Raw genomic sequence first — 24,392 nt, 5'->3', positions numbered from 1 at the left:
GAAAATGTATTCAATATTTGACATGGCTGCTAATAATCTGCAGATAACCGATCAAGTCTGCTCTCATTTAAGAAATGTATCCAAATTGATTAAAAGGAAATGTCAGAAATCTCTTATTACAGTTGAAGGTCCATCTTGCCCCCCCCCCCCCCCAAAAAAAGCTCTCAAAATGAATCTAAACGGGAACAGAGACTAGCGGGTCAGTCTCCGGCGTTTACCTGTCGCTGCGTTTTAATCCGTCTCCTCCTGCTCTTGGTTCTTCTGAGTCACAGGCAGGACGGCCGTCCCCAACAAACCTCGTCTTACAATGTAAGGACACGAGGGACCGCTGGGGATGTCTGCAAACCCTGCAGGACAGGAAGAGAGCGAGACAGAGGAATAATGAGAGGGTAGCACGAAGGGAACAAATTAACAGGTACATCTGGAATAATGATGAGGAATCAACCTTTAACACAACACTTGGTTCCAGAATCATGCTAGTGTCTAGAAGCACAGATGAAGACATGTCTTATAGCTTTGACTGACCTTTGACCTGAACCTTTTTAAATTCTTGGGTTTCACAGCAGGGCGAATGCTACAGAGGACTATCAGAAGCCACGTGATCAATATTCTGTTTCCAGCTCTCATTAACTGGCCATAATGTTATACTAATAACAATCATCTTGAAGCTGCTGCTGCTGTTAGACACACATTAAGATTCTGTCGTATATTAAATCATGTAATGGATCCAGTATTGAGAACGGACGGGGGAAATGTTTGCTTTGACATGACATAACCTTGTCTGGGAAAACGGAGGAAACCCGTAATATTAAAACAGAAAAGGTTTATCTACCAAAAAAGATTAATGTTGTTTCAGAACATTGCAGAAAAAGAAAAATATTTGCTCAGATTTCATCAACTGGAGGTCAAAAGTGGAGGTCTGGTGCTTCTTTTCACTGAAATGTAAGTAGAATAGAACAGCACATAAATGTAGTTCTAGCCCTATATTTATGGGGGGGGGGGGGCGGTTAGGGTCATTTTCTTTCTGTTCGGCCCAAAAACTTGCAGCTGATGAAATTACCTTTCATGACGACCTCTGGCAGTCCATAGGGTTCATATTCGGTGTCGTCGAAGGCGGCAGACAGCTGCGTTCTGTTCCGGCGGATTCTCTCGGCCAGGCTGGCCGGGTCGGCCGGGATGGGGAAGGAACCTGAAAACAGCACCGCGCCCCGCACCTCTTCCTCTCCCTCCTCCTCGGTTTGTGCGGATGCACAGCGGAATTGGACGGGATCTTGTGGAGCTCCGCCAGCATACGGACTTTCCTCCGTTTGACTGCCGACGCTTTTCACTTCTCTGCCCGGGGAACCATCGCTCGTGCTCGTTTGCCTGGAACCGTCTGATTTGGCCTCAGGACTCCCAGCGTAACACTTGGATGCTTTGGTCTGCTTCGTTCCCGAGGCGGTGTGGGAATCTTTGCCGACGTGTTGACACGTCTGGGTTACCTCGGCGTCTCTCTTCTGTTTATGCTGTGATTGACCGCTCTTTGAAGGACGTGAGAAGTTGATCTCTTGGTTTTCTTTTTCAGAGTCCTGAGTCGAGAGAAAAACGGAACACTTACAATCCTCGTCCTACACGCGAAGAATATGCCGCGTCACCGACAAGAGTTCTACGAACAAAGGGAACGCTCCGTTTTATAATCTCTTGTAAATCTGATCTCTAACAGTTTCTTTGGAGCGGTTTTATTGAACGAGACAAAATTTAAATAATCAGAAAATAACTGGCAAATTACCAACCTGCCAAAAGAAAAAATTAATCATTCGGTTTAAATAGAAATATTCCACATTCCATATTCTCTATTTCTGCTGATAGACCGCATCGAATGATGATAGAAAGGTGGTTTTGAGGAACAGTACGACATCACCGTGACAACCATGAAACATTTAGAAATAAAATGTTAACACGTCACTCTTCCATCCAATTTGACATTTGAGTGAAACTTTGCCCGAATCGTCCAATTAATCCTTCTGGATGACAACATGAAGAGGACAGTGGTACCAGGATACTGTGTGTGTGTGTGTGTGTGGGGGGGGGGGGGGGGGGTTAGGGTTAGGGTTAGGGGGGGTCTGCAAATTCAAAGTCACCTGGTCAACACTGGCCAGATCCTGACTGCTTTTCTGAAGCCCTGGAGTTTTCTTAGAAGGATGGAGACTCCTGGATTCGGGGAGGTTGCTGTGCTGCAGTCTTGTAGTGAAATAAGGGAGAAACATACAATAAAAAGTGAATGGCTACCATTTCCTTAAACGCCACCGTCATCTCACAGAGCTTCAAATGTAAATGATCCCCGACAGGAGTGCGTTACCTGGAGAACAACACGTGGCCCTGCAGTCTATTGGACGAGCAGGAGAGGAGCAACTCGTCCTCTCTGATGATCGTCACACACCCAGAGCTCTCCTTCACACCCGCGTGAGGTTTGTGAAGCGGGGCCCGGCCAGTCGGAGCAAGAAGCTGGCTCTGCTTCCCTGGCGGGATGTTGGTCGTCTCATCCGTCTGCAACCGACTCCGACTCTCGGGCTGGCCGTCAGTGCCGGGAGAGTCAAATGTTGGAGCTGGTTCAGAGGCGAGTCTCCACACAGCGAGCTCCAGAGCCTGCTGCTCAGTCTCCTCCGAGAGCGCCCGAATCTTCATCTGCAGCGCCACCACCTGGACAGAAAGGGAAGTGCAGATTCAATCAAGCGGCTTCCAAATAAAGCTCACAAAAGGATATAAAAAGTATTTCTTTACACTTCCATTCAAATAAATGTTAATATTTTTATGCTGTACAACATTTGGTCTCCTTAGTGATGTAACATATGTATCCATTTCAAAGGTAGGACACTCTTCTTTAAGAGGACGCGTCCCATCGTTGCTGCGGTGCGAAGAGGTAGTCCGGTCACTACCTGCTGTTGTAGGCGCCGGATCTGGAGGGACGCCGCTCCGTGGTCCTCCTCGGCGCTCCCGTCTTCCCTTTCTAAAGCTCCTCCTTCACTCCTCTTCTCATTCTGCGGCGGTGAATGATGAGCATCTGCGCTAACTGCACATGGAGCATGAGACGGCCTTGGCTCTGCCACGCAGGGTAGATGAACATTTCCCGTCTTTTCATTTTGCTCGGCTGCACCTTCCGGGCGTTCATCATCAGCGTGTAAAACTGGGGCACTGATGTTTGAGGTGGTCGAAGCCAATATTCTGTGCAGGTTGGCTACAGCACTTCTTGTTTCGCCGTCCTGACTGCGGTCGGCGTCTCCGTGGCGACTCTGAATCCTGTCTGAGTCAACGGCGTCTGAACAAAGTTCCTCATCGTCATAACTGTGTGTTGATCCCTCAGAATCAGACGCCACCGTCCCCGTTTGACCCGCGTCTCTCTCTGGGGGGTCGACATGGAGCGACGCGATTGCACAGTCCGTTTCCTGATCCGGCCGAAGGCCCGTCGTCTCCACCGACCTCCCTCTTTGAGCGTTCTCTTTTTGTTGGCCCTTTTCTCCCTCTCCAACCGTCATCTCTTCTCTTCTTTTCTTCTCATCCTTTTCTCTGTGGTCCTTCAATGCATCCAGCTGTTGCTTGTAACGCTGCAGTGCCTCTCCCTGGCTGAGGAGGGCGCTGTCCTTTGCTTGCAGCTCAGCCAGAAGGCCAGAGATGTGCTGGCTCTGCTTTTCAAAGGCTTGGGTTAACTGCTGGGTCTGCAGCGTCACCTGAACAGAACAGAAAAGACGTAAAGACAGCGTGGACAGACGTGATGTTCTGATCTGCACGCCCGCCGTGGCTTACCTGGCTCTGCAGGGCCTCCAGTTTAACCTGGGACCGGTCAGCGCGCTTGGCCTCCTTCACCTTCTCCTTTTGAAGGCGCTTCAGTTCTTTCTTCGCGTCTGAGAAGGCAGGCTCGCCCTGCTGGACATCAGAAAGTCCTTTTTCTGACAGTGAAGAACCGACCTGACGGTTTTCCGTGCCGTCTTCACGGTCAGAGGCCGCGTCGGGTGAGGGTCCCCGCTCTATCACCGCTCCTCCTCTGTGGATGAGAGCTAGCATGTTGAGCTGGTTACTGGCCTCGCACTGGAGGAGGTGCTGCTCTGGGGAAGGGAGGAGGCTCTTGTCGGAGTTGAGAGTCAGGTACGCCACCGGGCTGCCGGAAAGGGACAGTCTTTCCTCTTCTGGCGAGTTCTTTCTGCTACCCTTCAGTAATTCCAATTCAGCTTCAAGTTCTTGCAGCTTGATACTCGTCTCCTTCTTTAAATTATTTCCTGTGTTCGTTATGAGGTTTCTCTCCGCCTCCTCCATCTTTCGCTCTTCTCGTTCTAAAGCCAGCTGGGTTTTCAAATCTGCGAGCTGCTTCTTTAGCTGGAAATTAAGTTCCATCATTTCATTCTCCCGGTCCTCTAGCATGTTGGTTTTCTTCTCCTCCTCCAGCTCCTTTCTGTCATTATCTTCTCTCTCCTCCCTTCCTCTATTCAACTGCGTCTCCAAAGCAGCCATGGCTTTCCTTAGCGTCTCCGTTTCCGCCTTTCCCTTCTCCAGCTGTGCCCTCCACTCTCTTTCCTGCTCCTCCTTCTCCGCAGACTGGGTGGCACGTTTGCGGCTGAGCTGTTTGAGCCGGGTCCTGGCTTCTGCCTCGGCACGTCGCTGTGCTTCCAGGTCATCAAGTCGTTTCTGCAGTTCTTCCCGCGCGTCACATAGTTCTGAACGCAGTGAGTCATTCTCCCCCCTGAGGTCTTCAAAGGTCTTCGCTCGCCCTGACTTCACTGAAGGTGCCTCATCAGCAGAAAGCATCAAATTACCATGATCGCCCTCTGTAGAGATGTTGGTCAGAGTACCATCAGAATGACAGGAAGTCGAGAGCTCGTGGTCAAACGCGGGGTCTGTCGCCGAGGCTCCATTTTTACTCCCGTTCTCCTCTTTTTCTTTTCTTCCGTGTCCTCCCCCTTGTACTCTCTCAGAGTCTGGAGAGATGAGAGTAATTTGCTCGGAGTCAATGCCTTCTCCTGGCTCTCTGCCAGAGGGATAAGCTGTAACCCTTCTCTCTTCTCTTTTCTGGTCAGACAGGGTGGCGGCAGTAGACTTGATGCGAGTCGATGTTGGAGGATTGAAGGTGTAGGAAGGTTGAGGGGAGTTACTCTGTCCGACAGGATGTAAAAGAACTGGAGGAGCAGCGACTTGGTCTAAAGGAGCAACACAAGAGCCAGAGTAAGCCGAATGTTAAATGCGTGCGTGCAATGACGAGGAGGAGACCCCATCATGTAATTATTTTGTCCCTTTTAATGAGAAAACATGCATTGCTGGAATAGTTGCCTCAACCAAGGAGCTTTACACCTGCACCTCTTTGTTTGACTGTTAGTGGGATTAGACAAAATTGATTTTATTTAAACTCGGGAGTCTAAATCCCTGCCAGGACAGAAACTCATTTCAGACCGTAGCTGCATAAAGAGGGTTAAGATGTTTTTTTTGATCAATGAAAGAGTCATTTTACGGTAATTGATTTAACGTGCACGGCGTGGTGCTGAACAGCAGGAGGCAGCAGTGGGACTAAAGGGCTCTTCAGCTTCATCAAGCACTTTTTGTAAAATACCAGACATCAATTAAATGAAACTGTAAGCGTTTTTAAACAGATAATTACTCGACAGGAAGGCATAATACACCGTCTTCCGGACATTCAAGCCTATCTTGATATGCATATCTAAATCACACGCTACATTTTATTCTATCTCTACCTAACCTCTATGTGACCTTTGAACTCCTTGACAAGGATGGGGAGAAGCAAATCTGTCTATTTGCATATGATAGCTGATGGCTTTCAGCTTGCTCCTCACCCTGCAGCTCCTTGACGAGACAAAGGGCGTCGGCGAGCTCCGCAGTCAGCCTCCTCCCCTCCTCCTCCAGAGCGCTCTCCTTCTTCCTGCTCTGCTCCAAACACACAGCGACCCGCTCCGCCTGACGCACTGCTTCCTGACATAAGGATAAAAAACACACGTGAGGAGTTGGAACAATGCACTTATATGCATTCAATGAAAAATGAATCGGAGTGATTTGTTTCATTATTTATAATAACGATCCATTTTCAGTGAGTTGATTAAATTGGACGTAACCCACTAATAACTAAACAAATAATAAGCACAAACCTGCTGTAAATCTATTTTGGCCGTGTTTGGATTTATTGAGCACAACTTCCATATGAAGACTAAGTGTGAAAGAGCTCTGCATTGAGCTCTACATGGAATCAGAGCATCACGCTAGAAACAAAATACTAGATAGACACAAAAATCTACTCGCCATTTATTTACCATTCCATATATCACAGGCTGAGACTGACATACGGCACGTCAATTCATTTAAAGGGTTAATTATATACCCACGGCTCAGCTAATAAATAATTCAAACCGTGAATGATTATAGTCACGAATGTGTGTGTGTGTGAGACAGAGAGAGAGAGAGAGAGAGAGAGAGACCGTCAGCTTGGCTTGCGTCTGCGTCTCTTTCTTCTGGCTGTCTTGCAGCTGTCCCTCTGTCCACTTCAATGTCTCCTTCAGGGTGTCCAATTCTTTTTCCAGCGCCTGCTTCTGCAGAGACAACTGATAAGAAAACACTACGAGTCAGTGGCCGCCGGAGTAAAAGAAAACTGAAATCAGGCAATATTAGGAAGAAAGAAAGAACATAAAAAGGATGAAAGTAAGAGATAAGAACAACCGAGGGGAAATGAAAGGCTGTTCAGGCGCAGACGTCAGGACCAGTGGAGGAAAAGCAGGAGAGCGATCGGTGATCGATAGCAAGCATTAGCTGTGCTTCTCGTACGATCATTACCATAGTAATGGAGACTTCTCAGATCCCACCTATTTCTGTTTAGCACATTACCCCACGTCAGGGAACACGTGAACTTTTGAGTATTGTATAACATTATTGACAGTTTAAAATGTATTATTACTGTTATTATTAATCTATGCTGCATCACAACTGTTTTTTTTGTACGACACCAGAATGTGCAGAATTTCACATAAAAATTATCCAAATAAATAATTATATTATTTACTGATTGCCAGCGGTCCTCCTGCACACAATGTCGCACTAGCATCTGATTCAATTCAACGGTGCCTCTAATGTTTATTCTCTGCAGCCTTATCAGAAATACAAAGATAAAGTCTGTTTGATTTACGAAAGGCTTAGAATAAGGGACATTGTGAACCAAATAAATGCTCATTGATAAGAACTTTTACGCCACGACTAAAACGTCTGGCAGGTCATACCGAGGTAAACCATTGTGCTGATTATTATTTGTATTATTACCCTGCTGATTAAAAAGATATGCCACCGGAGGCTCTCGTGAGAATTAAATATATAAAAAAGAACCACTTATCTTTACTTTCATGTGAATTGACCCAAAATGACTTCACACAAATCCTGCATCTAGCCTGACACTGATCCTGCAGCCACGACTCCGCGCTTCTCTTACTAAACTCTAAGAGCATTTTTTCCACAAACAATTTCAGAATTCGTTTCATGCTTCCAAAACAAAGGGCATTCTGCACTGGCAAACGTAATCAGACATTTATTACCTTCGCTGCTCAACCTTTCCAGCGGGGAGAAACCAAGAGGAGAGGAGGATGAAGCGAAGAGGAGAGCAGGAGGAAGTGAAAGAACACGGAAAGCGAGATAGTGGAACAGACAGCAAGAGGAAAAAAAACAAGGTCAAGAGGCAAGCGTGGGAGAGGGAGTGAGATACAAGTTTACTGGACTGTAGTAGAAAGTATACAAGTCCCAGGAGGAAGAGGGAGAGAAGAGGAAGAATAGAGACATAAAGCAGGAAAGAAAGAAAAGAAAAGAGCTGAAAAGACAAGAGACATGTGAACCAAAATACAAACGTGAGCAGAAAACCTTTTAATAAGCTTCCATGTTGATACAGATCGAGTTTAAATATATTATCTCGGTACACGTGAACAAGTCGTGTTAGCCTTGTTCACGTGTACGCTCCTTTGACCTTGCGAGTATTTACCTTGTCAGCCTGTGCCTGCAAGGTGTTGTGAAGTATCCGAGCCTGCTGGAGCTCCTGGTTGAGCTTGTTCACCTCCTGCTGATGCTGCTTCTCCAAACTCTGCCTCTCCTTCTGAAGCTCTGCTAAATCCTTCACGCACCAAACAGCAAACATTCAGACGCTGTCTTTAGTTGTATTGATGTCCATATTTTTTTTCGAATCTGAATCCTTCTCCTGCTCTCACTATTTGCTTGTCATAGCACTTCTTTTTGTTTCCCAGTCTTTCCTCTCTTCCCGGCTCACCCTCTGACGCTGCTTCTCCTGCTCCTTGGAGTGTTGTTGGTGCTGTAGTCGGCTGCTCTCTGCATTTTGCCTCTGACACCTCAGCTCCTCCTGCAGCTTCTTCACCCTTTGCTCAGCTCCCGATGCCTAACAAACCGATACACGAAGCATTTTCACTTTAATACTCACAACTTTGGCATCTTCACTGGCATCGTGGGCTAATGTCTTACCTCACCAACTTCAATTTGACAAAATGTTGGATGTATTTTAAAATTAATTGTACATTAATATGCAGGACATTTTCACGACTAGGTAAAGAGGTTTGGTCAAACTCAATAAATTTCATAATTCTGTGGAAATTGTTCCAGAAAGGACTAATGAGAGACATTAGTTTGGTCCATTAGTTGTATCAGTAGCACAAGCTTGAAGTTTTACCCGTTCACTTTCTTGGGCCGTGCGTGTGCGCGCCAGGCTCAGCTCGTTTTGGGCTCTCTGAATGCTGAGATCCTTGGCAGCGAGATCCTTCTTGCTTTGCGCCATTTCTTTCTGAATGGACTTCAGTGTCTCATTCTTCACACGCAAGTCCTCCTCCAGAGCAGAGAGACGGCTCAGAGACGCCGAGGGAGATGCTGCAGGATGGACCACACACGGACACGCCGTGCCAAACAAGGTCTCGGATCGACTCATTTCAACTTAACACATTTTAAGCACGGATCTACGACGATTCTAAAAACCTTTTAAAACAAATGTAAATAAACATTCAGCAGAGAACTGAAAGGCGGACTGAGAAGAGAGACAACAGGAAATGGTTTGATGAAAATCAAAGTACAAGAATGAATTCACATTTAAATGGGATAGGGGCGGGCGAGGGATTTGAGAGCAGCAGAGAAATCACAATTAATTATTATTTTAAACTACCTTATCCCTTAAAATGAGCATCAGGAGTGTCTGTAAAAATACGCACAGTAGTGCTCTCTACAAATGGGGTCAGTCTGTACCAGCTGGCGCCTGCGGTGGTCGCAGATGTGAGGGTGGAAATCGATTTACTGTCCGATCGGAACGCCGCTCCATCTGCTTTTCCTGTCCTGTTAACTTCACAGCAGTGTTCACCTCTATAAACGAAGAGCATTCATCCATTTTCAGCCACTTATCCATTCATCCATTCATCTTGGAGGTTTAGACCATCTATTGTACTTTATTATTATGCATTTCTCAGTTTTAATTATGACGGCAGTTTCTCTAAAAATAATTTATATGTATGTGTGACTCCAATTTTACAGCAGAAAAGAGTCTATAAAACGTCTAATGTAAATGCTGCACCTAAAAGAAGCGTTTATTGTTTCATGTCTTTATCTACCTGTCCCTTCCTGCACTGAACAAACACACAAGGCGGAGCTGTGAGGAAGAGGAGTGTCTCGTTAAACTACAAATGAACTGAAGCTCTCCTGGGAGGCAGCAGAGGATTCTCCGTCTGAACCAGTGGTTTGAACACAGCCTCTTATGTAACGAGTGCTATTGCACTCATACAAAGTCCACGCGCTTCAGGGCGCTCACAGTGATGCCGTGAAGTGGTTCAGACAGAGCTCAACACTAAACCTCAATGGATAATAGAATGGCAGGAGGAGGAAATGACCACATCTGGCATTATAATATGAATAAACTCCCAAAATAACAACGAGATTATTTTACTATCCAGTATTAAAAATCTCGCTAAAGCTCATTCTTCTGTGTGAAATACATCAGTTGTTGACTAAAAGGTTTTGACAACAACCCATAATTGCACACGCGTGTTTCTAATGGTACTTACCCCCCCCCCCCTCAAACTAATGGGTCTATTCTCCCGTCCTGTCCTGATTAAAAACGTTAACTCAAAGTCCTTCTCCACAGGTTTTGCTGGCAACCTTTCATTCAAAAGTCAAAAACAGCTGTGGAAGTTTTTGCTGCCGTGGCCTAAGAGCCCCCAAACATGCCTTCCTGTTGACATTAGGCTGGTCAACAAAGTTGACTTTCTGAACAGCTTCTGAAAACCTACATTTACTGAGGGAATAATTGTGGTCTGCAAGACCAACTACATCAGCCACGACAGACATATAAAATATGTCATAAGATTATCAGCGGCCTGTCTTGAGTGATAAACTAACAACTCTAGATCTCTCTCTTTGTGTTTGTGTGTACATTTAAACTGCAAATGCCACATCACCAAGGCAACCAACCGCCATCCACTCACTGTCTGTCTCTGTCCTGTGGTCCTTCTTCTTCTCAGAGAACCTCTGCTCTGACTGGACTTGACTGGCTGCATCAGTACCGGGCATCTGAGGAGAGGGTGGAGATTGTCTCCTCACCGCCGGTCTCGAGTCATCCCGTTCCCATGGAAACACAGACGAGGGAGTACGGAAGGAGTCTGACTGGTCGGATGGATGGCGGCAGGGCGTGTTCTTGTGCTGCTGTTGTGGTAACGAGGGCGAGCCCCCATCCGAGAACTGGAGCCGCTGCTGCAGAGAAGAGAAGGATTAGATGATGAGACGGGGGAGGACGCCGCTTCAGAAGAACGTTCTTCCAGACATGTAAAATAAGAAAAGGATCACTTGGGAGATACAAATGCTGTGAGAATGTCAAATCCAGCGATTACTGGTAAGCCATGCTCGCTTGTCCAATAACAACTAATAACAATCAATGAGTCACATCGTTGGAATGAGTCCTGAATGTCCCAACTAACCCAAATCTGGTGCATCAAGTTCAAAGTTTCAAACACAGGCCTTCATGTATGTAATGCATTAAGTAAGATCAAGGTTACTGCAGAAGGACATGATTAAACCTTGTTTATGACAAAAGTATTTGTGCACTTTTTAATAATTCATTTCCTCAGTAGGAACTAACGGGTTTTGGTCCGAGAACCAGTCAAAATATTGTCTGTAAAGATGAACATGCACGAAGAGAGAACAGAATGTCATGAAGTAAGTCAACTCCTACAACGAGCGAAAGAACTGGTTCCACAGCAGCGCACGCGTCGTACCAGGAAACACAAAGGTGATTGCTGCATTCCAAATGTTATCGCTGTGGAATATGATGACTGATCGTCATTGCATCTGGAGCGCGTCATAACAGCGAGCCATTGTTCCTATTATTAGATCCACCTGAAATGTTCCTGCAGTGACATTCAAAAAATATCTGCTGTGCAATCTGACGCTACAGCTTGAAGGGAAACTGCACATTGAGCTGCAGTAAGCGTGGCTCAGCGTGAAAACATACGGCTACTTACTCGGCTGTGAAGCTCTCGGCTCTGTCCTTCATCTCTATGGCCCCTCTCCTCCTTTCTGCTTTCTACAGGGCAAACACACAACATACAGATTTGGATCAGCACCTAATAGCAATTGCAAAAACTGAAGGAAGCAGCAGCAGCAAAAAAAATCCAACCGGTTCACCGGTAAGAGAGAAATGGAATGCCCCCCAGAGAGTGACGGGCTGGGAGAGAACAGGAACGCCAGGAGATTACATAACGTCTCTGCTCAAATGGGGCCTTTTGGATTTCCTACATCATTTTCCCATCTATTCTGTGGACTGAATGATAAACAGACTGGATTTACGAAACGTCTTTCCAGCCTGAATACTTGGCAACAAGGTGAAAAGAGTGACATGTAACGAAAAGACAGAGAGAAAAACCAACATAGAGGGTAAACACAGGATCTAAGAGCCATTAGCTTACTGGACCGTACCATTGTGTTCCCAGGGTGACGCTGTATTCCAGCAGGGTGTGGAAAACAGAGTAATATCTGCTGACCGGCTGCTGTTCTGGAGTTTCTCCAGCTCTGCCTCCAGCCTGCCAGGGAAGAGAGAGATGAAGGAGAAACATAGGCATAAGAAAACATAGCAGGGCCAGGAAAAAACAAGAAGGATGACGTCATAAAACTCTGTTTAAAAAATAAATCACTGACATGGAAGACACCGAAAGATGTTAGAAAGAAGGCACAACGTAGAAGATGGTTTCTCCTGACCTTTTGATATCCAGGGTGAGCTTGTTGTTGAGAGTGTGAGCAGCATCTAGCTGGCCCTCATGAGAGCATATCTGGGCCTGCTTGGTCTGAAGGTCCAAGGTCAGGCGCTCGATACCGGTCGCCGCTGCCTTGGCCTCATTTTGTACCATCTGGAGTTCTCTCCGCGAAGACTGGAGCTCTCCACGCACTTCCTCATACTAGATAAGGAAGAAGGGAGGAAAAGAAAAGATTAGGAAAATGTGGTTTTTTTTGGGGGGGGGGGGGGGGGACACAAATTCTGAAATTTGTCAGCAATGGACAGAAATAATAATTTTATTGTGAACAGATCAAATCAGTCCAGAAATTCATCTACATCATAAACTATTGAAAAACAAATTGTGTCATGTTCTGCTCCACTAATCCAGCATGGCTGCTCTTACCTTCACAGTCTGCTTTTCAAGGTTAGCATGGACGCTGTCCAGCTGCAGCTGCTTCTGCTTGCTCTCTCTGGACAGTCGGTCCTTAAGGACCTGGAGCTCCTTCACCTTTTGCAGGACCCGTCCAGACAGTCCCACTGTCCAGTCCTCCTCCGCCCAGCTCATCTCTCTTTGACTGGGCCTACTTGGAGTGGAAAGAAGGAGGATGCATGTGAGAGTTTCTCCTGGATTTCTGAACGTTTTGTTACCAAGGCTTTCACCCATCAGGGAGAGAGAGCGGTTGTCACCCCAGAGCAGCTGTGTGCCGTCCCAGCGCTCCAGAGAGGGCAAGAGTTTAAGTTTAAAATAAATAAACATCTGCAACAACAGGTAGGCGTTCATTCCACTCACATTACATCACACCTGTACTGCAGTGCAGTTGTTTTAAAGTTAAAATATTTAAGCATTGAATTTACCAGCCGTAAATATATATAAAGGGTTAATAACAAGTGAATACAAAGTTTGAGAAAGTAACAAAGTTGGAATGAAGAAAATCCACATAAAGCGTTCGTTCCAGCCCCAAGGCTACCGACGACATACCTCTGATTGTTACCGCTGCACGCAGGTTTAGCCACTGCCTTTCTCTATTCCTCAAAAAAACACGACAGAAATACTACGGAACTGTACACTTTTTATAATACAGCACAAGTTGAGTATGTGCTTTAGAATATACGCTTTTCCTCAAAGCGCGGTGAAATAAGAACATTTTCAGGTGAATGGCCGTCATCTGCCCAACACCAAACTCGAGCCCTGCAGGATGTTAAACACAGAAATCCGTTTGTGGCTTGAAGGATGCAACACCGAAAGTCACGGTTCGGTAAAGCTGAAGCCCAAAGCAAAGCCAAGAGGAGAACTTACTTTACCATTGGATGAAAAAAGGCAAACATCCACAAATTTTAATTTTTCAGATGGAAAACAAATCCAAAAGAGGAAAATCCAAGAATCCTTTTTCACTTTCTTCCACATTGTGAGAAAGGTCATACCGTTGATGACCCTGCTGATGGCAGGGAAACTGTGTGTATGTATATGACACTTCCATGAAGGCTCTTATTACACGACATCAACGTAAAGTAAACAATCAACCAGTTACCTATGTCATAGTCTTTATTCGTGTTTGCCAAGCTAGTTCTGATAAAGCCATCTTTCCCAACTCTTCATGAAGATCTATAATCTGGTTTGCCTTCACACTGGAGGAGAGAGTCGGTGCAACTTACACATAACCGATCACGAGTTTCAGACTGAAAGAGACAAGTTTTATATTTAAGAATAAAAAGTTAAATTCAACGCGCGCCCCGAACATACAAGCCACAGCAGCAGGATGACCCGAGGCGACAGGTTCTTCCTGTCGGCCGGCGCATCAGCGGTCAGTAAACAAATTAGCAATGATGCTACAAGCTAACCCCAGAGACCACAGCAGCAGCACTTACCATTCAACTTGAGTTACACAGAAGCGCCGGGCGGCGGGGAGGCTCACTCGGAGCTCGGATACCGCTGCTCGAAAGCAACAACTCTCTCCAGTTCCTGACGACAATAACCGAACGGCGTGAGAGATGTAGCCGGTGACGCTAGCTCGCAGCGTTCATTTTATCCGACGTGAACCGCGGGTCTCGTGCCGCTGGCAACAAGCCAGGAGAACGTCCCTGGCGCGGGTCAGAGCTGGGGCTGATGACGTATCCGGAAACGTTTTGGGAAAAGTCCATGCTGCGGCGCGGACCTTTACTGCCCTCTAGTGACAGCTCGACGCCATCACAAATCCAGCGGCAGTTTCTGTTTCTGTCTGACTTTTAGCAAGATAACTCAAAATGTTAATAACGGATGTTGATGAAATTTTCAGGTAATGTTCCTCAATATCTCGGTTGATTATTGACCAATATTTATGGCATTTGGCACAGTGATGTAGGAGTGAGGACCTCAATCTCAACACCTAATTTTATCTGGATCGGATCCAGAATGATGTTAGGAAAAAATATTACATTTTAACATTGAATGCGCCATTTACGGATTCAAAAATCTGTTAAAAATACTCATCAACTCCAATTCACGTTTACTTTTCATGGTTGGTGTATGAAGATACCAAAAACAAGTTATAACCTCTTGGTGATGATCCAGATCACCAGGTGGACGGAGTAAATCTAATTATGAGGGGAATGAGCATCTTGGCAGAGGTCTGCGCTCTCTGGGTGATGTACTGAAGGTGTGATTTCATGTTGTGTTGTTTGTTGGAAGACAGCAGTTGCATTGGCTTTAATGTGTGTTTTTTTTAACCATAATGATTGTAGCTAATACAGCGTCGCTCTTAATTACCAAATGCTTTAAATCAATATATCAACATTGTTTGCTTAATAACCAAACTTCTTTTTTTTAGTTTTAAACCTGTAACAAAATCCATAGTAGATAGCTGTAATTAGATTATAATAGTAATTACAATCAGACTCATTCTTCCAGGTAGGCTCTGGATTTGATTGTAATCTGGGATTTGGTGGCTCCGTGCTGAGTGGTGCAGAAATCCAGAAACGAGCCGGCAGTAACCGTTCATACGATGCTTCACAATGCCAGACAGTCGACAGACTGCGAACACCTTTTGGGAAAAGACAGATTACGTGGGCTCTTATGTAATCGTAGCGCAATGCTCGGATGGTTAGTAGTCTAAAGAAACCGTTTTTAGATGCACGGTGCCTTGGTAGCAGGCTAACAGTTTAAAAACCCAAAAGAATGTGCTGGAAAAAGATTTCATGACTGCTCTTCAGTTTAATTAATTAGCCAGCAACCCCATGCCATCGTGTAAATATTCCAACTCCTTCCGTACACACTCTTCGCCCAAGAGCACACTCATGTGGGGTAAGCTCATCTTGTCAGTTGCAGTTATTAATAGAGGATTACATTTATTCTCAATCCCAAACCATGCACCGCTCTCCATGAGCTCCTCACAGAAAGTACACACACCGTCTGCCAAGGACTGTAAAAGGCAGCAAGGCAGTCAGGTAGCTGTGTGCCACCAGCAGCAGTCAGCGTCCCCTTCAAACGTCCATGCTGGACTAGGATTAAGGATATTCTTTACCAGACAACAGGTGGATTTTTCTGTGGGAAAAAAAGAAGACACTGCAGCTTTGTAAATTCAGTTTCATGAAGGTAAGAAAATAATTAAACTTCCACTATAATATTTAGAGCAAGGGCGTAACCAATAATGGTCTTCCTAAGAAAGTCTGGTTCATATTGATCAGCCACCGAAATGTTTGCAGTGCTACACTTATCAGTAGTTTTAGATTAATCTGCCACGATGTTAGAATATTTCAAAGGTTTCTAAGTATGGAAGCTTAAATTCTGATTCACATTTATTAATTTATATTTGTTATTAATTATGATTTTGTGACTATATCTGCAAATATGTAAATCTTTCTTATCTTTATACTGCGGCATAATTCTCCACTGGTTCTGTCCTTCTTTCCCAGATGTTTCCTTGGTCTGCTGTTTTCTCCCTGGAGCCCAAAGTGCCCGGCCAACGGACCTCCGAGGAACTGGTTACCAATACCCTGATGCTCGAGTTGGGGGCCATGGTGAAGCGCACCGAACGCATCCGTTTGGAGCGGGTCACAGAAGGTCGCCGCAGACGTCGTAGTTCCTCCTCCACAGTCGATTACAGCTGGCTGGCCAGCGTTTCAACCCCACAGCCCTATGAGCTCACACCCAACGACCTGCTGCAACTGCAGGGCCTCTGTGCCAGGATCCCTCCTGCACAGTGCGGCCCTTTGATCGGCAGGTGAGAAAGACGGGGATGCACAAGGAGAGAATGTTGTTGTTGATCAACGTTGCCAGAGGTGTAACTGTTACTGACAAAATGGGCCGAGGAGCCAACCGCTATGAAAACATATTTAAATGAAGGAAAAGTGAAAAATTATAACTAAATCCTTCCAAATCTTTATCCAGGTCTGCACCAGGATGTATAGAACCCTAGTCTGGGTCAAACCCTGTCCTTCCATGGACGACACCATTCCGTATTCTTTGCTTTATCCAGGTCTGCACCAGGATATATACTGTTTGCACTTCCCAGCCCATCCACTGTCTACTCTATTCTCTCTGCTGCCTTCTTCTGTATCTGCTGCAAACAGACAGCCGGACTGTTTCCCTCCTCAGGATGTGAAACTCATCTTCTGCATTCCAGCCTAGTGAACTAACATGAATCGTTGCACTGATATTTCATGTGGAGCAAAGACGTTCTGGGTTTAAATGCAGATAGAAATGTGTTTTACAATAACTGAACTGTTCCGTCGGTACCACGGACGGCTACATCTCACATTCACTGCGCTACTCTGTTGGACAAATGCCTATAAATCCATGACCAACACGTAATTGACCTTCCAGCACACTTGGCTGGCTTCCTGTCAGCATAACAGTACCCATTTGTTGGTAATGGCTCTTCCACCCTTATGGTTAAATCGATCTACCTCTGCCTTCCTTTTTCTGGGTTGATTTCCTGCGCAGGCTGTTCATTATACCGATTATTACTGTAATTCCTCCCTCTGTAGGTTCAGGAGATTGGTATCACAGACGGAGCCTGAGGTCCACGAGGTCCCTCGACTGTTCCGCTCCGTGCTGCATGACCACGTGGAGGAAATGGATGGAAACGAAGTAGTGCAGGACACTGTCTTTGAGAAGCAGCAGCGCAGCAAGAGCCTTTCCTTTGATACTTTCCGCACCAAATTTCGCACAGGTCAGCTCTTCAAGGGCGGTGGCATGACAGGCTCCAGGGGCAATCTGCAGCAGGAGGTGGATTGGTCTGATGAGGAGGATGGAGACGAAGAGGAGGAAGCCATCAAGGCCAGGGCGAGAAAGGGAAGGAGCCGGAGCATGCCAGAGATCAGCCCAATGGAGCAGAGTGCACAAGCATGAAAGACGGCAGAGAGGAGGACTGAGAGGGAGGCGAGGAGCATCCTCACCTGCACACGACCAATTCCAAATTGTCACAAATGTGGTTCGTTGATGAGTATAAACTGAAATGAATATTAATGCTTCCTGGAAATCAATCCAGTACATTTCACCCCCCCACACACACACAACTTCCACCCAGCTAGTGACACTGAAACATCCCCCGAGTAATTAGGATGCATCATCTGGGGACCATGAAATATCCAGTAGTGCTGAGACATTGGATCAAAGTTGCAGATCTACCAATCAAGAGAAGCCATTAATGGACTGAAGCTGCTCAGATGATTAATAAATAATTTGTCCAGTGGGAGATTTTCTTGAAGAGCTTCGCTAACCTTCACGTTCGTAGGAAAAGGAAACCAACTCAACAGTTTGGCTTCAGATCTCCTGCTGTTAGAACGACCATCGAGCAAACACTTTTAAATAAACTGGCCTGACCTAAACTGGTCTCATTATTTAAATAACTTATCTGTACTAGTTGTTCCTTCACCAACGTGTGATTTGTTGTGGATTAAATCACGACACATTTGAACCAGTTATATTAAATGTGTATTTTTGAGTCTCGTAGCCCTGCTACCAAAAGGAATCAAAGCGATGTGGGCATAAGTACTTTGTGGTTGAAGGGGTAAACTATGTATTAATACAAACTGTCCGGGGCCTGTACCACGACGAATATATACTATACATCTTAGTGGTGTAAATTAACTGAATACAAGACAAAACTGCTCCTGTTGGCACTTCCCCCATGACTTAGCACCCTAGCACAGCGCAGCTAATTATATCACCCCTGACTAATCCTCTTAGTCCAATAAAATCTCAGCCATGAATGCCAGTACCCCATTGTTTTATTAATATGCACTTTCCTATCAATACATCATTCTCACTGTTCATACTTGTTAAATTGAAGTCAAGGCATTTGACTAAAAACACTGGGAACTATATGAAGAACATTTCTTTTTAAAAAGCCGTGGTCATTTATAACATCCGGTACACAAGATAGTGAAGGACGTGAAGCGACTACATCAGTGAAAGAAAAATGAGTCACTTCATTCGTAGGCATTGATCACCCTTCATGTTAAAGCTGGATCCTGATCAGACACCTCATTTCTATATGGAGGTCCATCTGAAGCCCTAAATGTGCCGCATTAACACTGTCCAACCCGTTTTATGATTGACAGTCAAACCATTTGATCTAAAGCAGAAGCTTCACAGACGTCAACATTTTTCTCATGCCTGAACAATCCCAGCAATGTTCCCTTTAGCTGGCTTTCACTACCTCCTTCCATCAGGTCACAGACCACCGAATGTATTTGTATCGTGTCACAGTTCTCATTTGGCAAATTAAGTCTGAAAGCAAAAACAAGAAAATATTTCACATAATTACCAAATGGCAAAAGTGAGGAATTGTTAGCGAAACAGTCGTGATCTTCAGTCCAAAAAAAAACTAAGAAGCAAAATTAGCCGAGGTTAAATTCCAGTTCCGGTGTTAGGCTTTGAAAAAAGAAAATAGTATTGCATGACAAGGAAAAGGGGATGAAAAAGAAAAAAAACACCAATCAATTTAAAATTAAAAAAAGACGGTTTGCAGAATCAAACCAAAGTTGATTAAATTATAGCCATTTTGAATAATTGGTCAAAGGTACAATAAAGAGCAGTATTTGGCTTGCTATACAAAATGGGGATTTCAGATCTTCCATTCTTCCATGCGGACAGGAGTTCGACAATTTCACTCTTCCATGAATTGTCAAATTAAGACAAAGTGTCTGTGGCTTTGGGGAAAAACCAGCAACAACAAATAGTCTGTTTAATCAAAGAGTCTCCCAAGCCTCCATCAAACTGCCTCTTTGATAGAGAAGTCTGTCCTTCAAATATGTTCTCTGGACACGCCGTCTCAGCACAGCTTGAGTTTCACTTCCTCTCCATACAAGTCTCCTTTCCTCAGTCGCTCCTGTATCATTTACGCGAAGAAGACGACAAAGACGATGAAGAAGACTATAAGGACGAGAAAGATCTTGATCATCAGCCAGCGGTTGGAGGAGACGGACTGGAAATATTTGAGGATCTCAGTATGGGCGGCATCCACATTCATCTGTGTGTCCTCCACGTTTGTGTCAATCCTGCAAAGCATGTTGCATAAATTAATTTTCTCAACATTTCTGTACAACAAGTTCCAACACTAAGCCGATCAAGGAAGCAGTTAGAGTACATGCAGTCTGGTTCAGTCCGACGGCAGTACTTTCTGCGGTAATTGCTATGCTACTCAAAGCTTGGTCACTCCGCACCATTCAATGCGTATAAATACTTTTTCTTTTGCCAGCCCAGCGACTTCCTGCAGTCCATTTGTCTGCTAAACGGAAAAGCTTTGGGAAAACGCCGCGGCTGGAAATGATATAATCTTGGCATGCAACCACCCACAGACCAAAAATGATCTTGGTTTTTACTTTCAATGTTTTGTTAGTATTAAAAACATGATAAAAACATTACCGGTAAGTAGCTAGCTCTCAGACAGAGCTTTTTACCTGTCTCAGGCTTTTGCAATACAGACAAGACCAAAGTATCGATTTTCTCTAATTCTCAGGAAGCAGGAAAACCAGCATTCTTCCCAAAATGTCCTACTCTTCCCAACTATGAGCTCATCATTCACATATTCCCCCCCTCCCTCTCATCTTAGTTAAATAAGTTAATTACCTCTGGACGGTCTCCTCCTGCTCTTTGACCATATGTGCCAGCTGCTGGAATATAGACCCCAGTTCCACAATGGTGCTCTCAATGTTTTGCATTGTATCTGCACGGCTCTGGATGTACGAGTCCTGAGATGCACCATTTTAAAGGAGAGACAAAGATAAATGCACAGGTTACAAATATTCCAAAGATTTTAGATGAAAATTCCCGTAAAGTTTACAGTGGATAATGTACGTTAAGCAGTAAAGAACAAATCTGTGAGTCCAAGGATTTTTAGCAGATGCGTTTTTGTGCTTCAGGGAATCATATCTCTTCACCACTTTTCTGAGTCTGACAAAAATGCCAAAGGTCTACCTGCTCATCGATAAGCTGCAGCTGCAAGGGGTTCGTCTGAGAGTCCATATCAATGGCCACATCCCCCAAACTCCTGGACTCATCCTGCATCAGGACAGAGCTCTCTGAAAAGAAAGACAACAAGCAGAATACGTGCACCTGTTAAACAGAGAGAAGTCCTCCATGGTGGAGGGGAAAAGCAGAAAGATCAGCGGGTACTTATAGCAGCTACTTATACCCGCTGATCGAGTCAAACGGTCCAGGGAAATACCTTTTAAATTTGAGGTTGTATTGCCCTGGTAGCGCGGCTCACGAGCTGCATGCGGCTCCTGGGCCCCTTTTTTGCGGCTCCCTAAAATATTTTTTAATTCTTGCATTATAGATGACCAAATACAGTAAATAATCATTCACAAGGATCTTGAGCAGCACCCTATTAACAACAGCTGTTTGAAAGGTCCACTGCCAGTCCCAATGCTTCTGATAATCTATTAAGCCTTTGTGAGTAAGTTTCAACAAACCTGATCAATGTAAATCACATTATTTAAGGAAACAGACTAAAAGGTACATGAGAAATGTTAACAAAATAACTTATGATGGCAATACATTTCATAAGCATGTATTTTCATTATCATGAGCAGATGTATAGGTACACAATTTTAAAATGATGTAAAACTATTTATTGAAGTATTGCTTTATGGCAAATGTTTAGATTATAAATGTACAGCTGAAATAATTACACTCTATATTGTCTGCGACAGATAAAATTACCGGTACAGCAATAATTCAACTCATTTTCATTTAGATTAGCTATTTAGTACAACTAAATATTCTGAAAATTGCAGTTTAGATGCAAGTTTAAATTTGTAAATGGAAATTTAGCCTGTTCAGAAACATTTGGACGGTAGTGTAAATCTTTTCACAGGACGTCCTTGAGCACCTTATGCTAATTAGAGGGTCTCCGGTTGAGCCGAACATTTTGCTATTTATTTAGTTTAGGTGGGAAAATGAGCAGGAGACAGACATGTTGCATATGTTCTCAAAGCCAAAACGAAGAATCGATAAAGACGTATTCACTCAATCGTACTTCCAGCACAGGCTTCATGATAGACGAAAAGATGATGTGTGTAATTTTATGGATAATAATCTCCAAATTTGTGACGACTAATGTATAATTTGAGAGGGTGCAGAATGGGACCAAATATTTTGACAGAAATCTACATTTATCCTCGTCTATGTAACTAAAGATGATCTATAAGTCGTTACTGAATGGCAACAGCACTGCTTGCTGTTATTGAGTTAACTTTAACAATACTCAACTGGAGGTGAAACAGGTTAAGAGTACAATGGAGTGAACATGAATGTACATTTGCACGCCGTGTTTAGCTTTCGGTGCTATTTAACGCGAGACCCCTTGTGAATATCACACAATCTTAGCCTGAAGCCGAGATTTTGATAGAACTTACTGAAGTTGTTGGCCATCATGGGGGAAGCTGAGACAGGAGGCTGGGAGAACTGTTCTCTCCTGCTGCGCTGCTGCTTCAGGTTCTGTGGTAAAATGTAAAACAATGGAGGAGAATTAACAAGACCCGCTACAAAACCTACGGTACACATTTCTTTGTCCTTGAATGTTAACTTGTACTAAATGTCTCTCACCTCTGTCCTCACTTCTAGGACCGATTTGAAGTCATTGGACATTGAAGCCAGCTTGGACTGAAAAGGAAGACAGAATTATTTGAACAGAGTTTGGACAGGAATTCAACATTTTTTAAATTGCATGATTTCACAGAAACAAAAACACGAGACCCGAAATGACATTCAAAATGCCATATTGCAATTTTTTTTTTTTTATCCTTCTGATTTACATGCTTTAAGTTCCATACACTTTGACTAACATTAATGAGGCCTTAATTAATTTACCTGTAACGACACCACTATAGTGTTGGAGTGGGTTTGGATATGTCTGCCCCCCGGAGCGCTGCGGGACCTCACCAAGTCTTGTAGCTGTGCTATCTGTTTGTTTAAACTGTTGATATCCTGCAAACATAAATAGATAGATTTATCATGCTACAGATAAGACCTGCTCTGCTCAGAATTCTTGTAGAGCACAACAATTCAACCCACCTGTTTGATAATATACGTTAGTTCCTCTATCTCCACGGCCTTGTCGTCAAACAGAGATTTCCTTTTTGCCACTGAAACATCAAAACAAAAGCATGGAGAATCGGCACTTTGGACCCAGACACAATAAATCGGGAACACTTATAACCATTACTTTAAAATAACACTTACAAATAGTGAGCTTTTCCAGTTTGGCAAATGTGTTGTTCAAGTCTTTTCCAATTCTCCTAGAAATAATCAAACAACAAAATGTGGATTTATGTGTAAGCATACTCCGAAAGAGTATTTCAACGTTACTGGGTAACTATCCGTTCCTATTCTTAATGAGAGATGCATCCCTTTGGTTTCAGCGCTACATGCATCCTGGGTTGCCCTCTCTGTTCTGTGCCATCCTCTTAACATGTTGACGTGCAATCTCTCCTCTGAAACTCCACATTAATCTGCTCACTGAACTTATGGTTAGACAAGAACTATGATTTATAATTAAAAGCATGCTACAAGCTCATTCGAAGATGCTTACAGTACTCCGTGAAGCACCGTGAATGACTTACTTTGCCATAACCGTAAAGTCACTGCGTTGCTTGAGTGCATTGAGGATTGGCTTCGATGCCTGGACTCCATTCTGCAAGAGACGTTACAAGCATGAAGAGAATTTACATTTAAGAATAGATGCTGAGCAGTAACTTTCACTATGATAGCAAAGGAGTGGGATATTTGTTTTTTACAAGATTAGAGAGAAAGAGCCATTATTTGAGGATTGACAATAAATAATATCTTATGGAAATATCAAATATGAATGTATTTGTCACAAAACAATGACAAATGATTAGACTCCTCTGTGGAGTTAAACCTACACACATGCATAACAGGTAATAAAGAACAAAAAGAAAGTCTAAAAATGATCATACCGGTCTTCCCTGGAGAGATTTGCAGGCCGACTGGAACTCGAGGGTCCGGTCACGGCACGTCATCGTGGAAGTTGTTGTGGGTCACCAGCACGCTGAGGACCAGAGATCACTGGGGAACGCCGGGCTCCAGTCCTTGTGTCGTGCGGCCAAACTCACATCCAAGGCGGAGTATCCTCCCGTGACGCGTTCACAAACATGTCTGGGGTGTTGAAAAGAAGACACGTCGAGGCTTTCAAGCTTATCGTCGGACCAGATCAAACCAATTCGATCAAGCGGTTCGAACACGTCAGCTAACAACACGGTTCCCAGCTGGGCTAAGAAAGACATCGATTTATGCGCAACAATCAAACTGTCAACGCCAAAACAAAACACTGCCACAACCGACAACGAAGCCAGGTGTACGCTTCGGTAAGAGCGATTATCTGGACCGGTTCCGAGAGCAATTTACCGGCCGCCGACACACAGCTGATCACGGCCTGACCGGCTAACCGCTAACATTAGCTACACAAAGCTATCCTGGGTTTAAAGACGATGTCCCCTTGCTTTATCCGAAGTAAAATTCGACTTAAAGTGATCATATGGTGATGAATCTTAATTTAAATAAATAAACGTTTCTGCTCATACTCACTTGAAATGACATTATATTATATTTCGATAGCACTCGACGTTTCTGGTAAAAAACTAATCGAACCAGGAGTTAAAGTTCCTGTAAACGTCATATCCGGCATGACGT

General features: G+C 44.4%; 2 protein-coding genes across 2 annotated transcripts; one reads left to right on the top strand and one right to left on the bottom strand.

Annotated features, from left to right (window-relative positions):
- Positions 1–16,144: 16,144 nt before the first annotated feature.
- LOC137914760 (protein RD3-like) lies at positions 16,145–17,582 on the top strand. The gene is made up of 2 exons (XM_068758257.1): positions 16,145–16,452; positions 17,219–17,582. Exons 1-2 carry the CDS (start codon positions 16,145–16,147, stop codon positions 17,580–17,582), a joined length of 672 nt encoding a protein of 223 aa, XP_068614358.1.
- Positions 17,583–18,450: 868 nt separating this feature from the next.
- Positions 18,451–23,722, bottom strand: LOC137914749 (syntaxin-5-like). The gene is made up of 10 exons (XM_068758246.1): positions 23,660–23,722; positions 23,303–23,373; positions 22,923–22,978; positions 22,755–22,825; positions 22,551–22,667; positions 22,287–22,343; positions 22,093–22,178; positions 20,655–20,754; positions 20,307–20,428; positions 18,451–19,735 (listed from the first exon to the last, which is right to left on the bottom strand). The coding sequence occupies exons 1-10, from the start codon at positions 23,720–23,722 to the stop codon at positions 19,576–19,578; spliced, it is 903 nt and encodes a 300-aa protein (XP_068614347.1). The 3' UTR covers positions 18,451–19,575.
- Between the last annotated feature and the right edge of the window lie 670 nt (positions 23,723–24,392).

Source organism: Brachionichthys hirsutus, unplaced genomic scaffold, assembly GCF_040956055.1.
Source record: "Brachionichthys hirsutus isolate HB-005 unplaced genomic scaffold, CSIRO-AGI_Bhir_v1 contig_1470, whole genome shotgun sequence".
Classification (NCBI taxonomy): Eukaryota; Metazoa; Chordata; class Actinopteri; order Lophiiformes; family Brachionichthyidae; genus Brachionichthys; species Brachionichthys hirsutus.
This window is presented reverse-complemented; position numbering and strand designations above follow the sequence as displayed.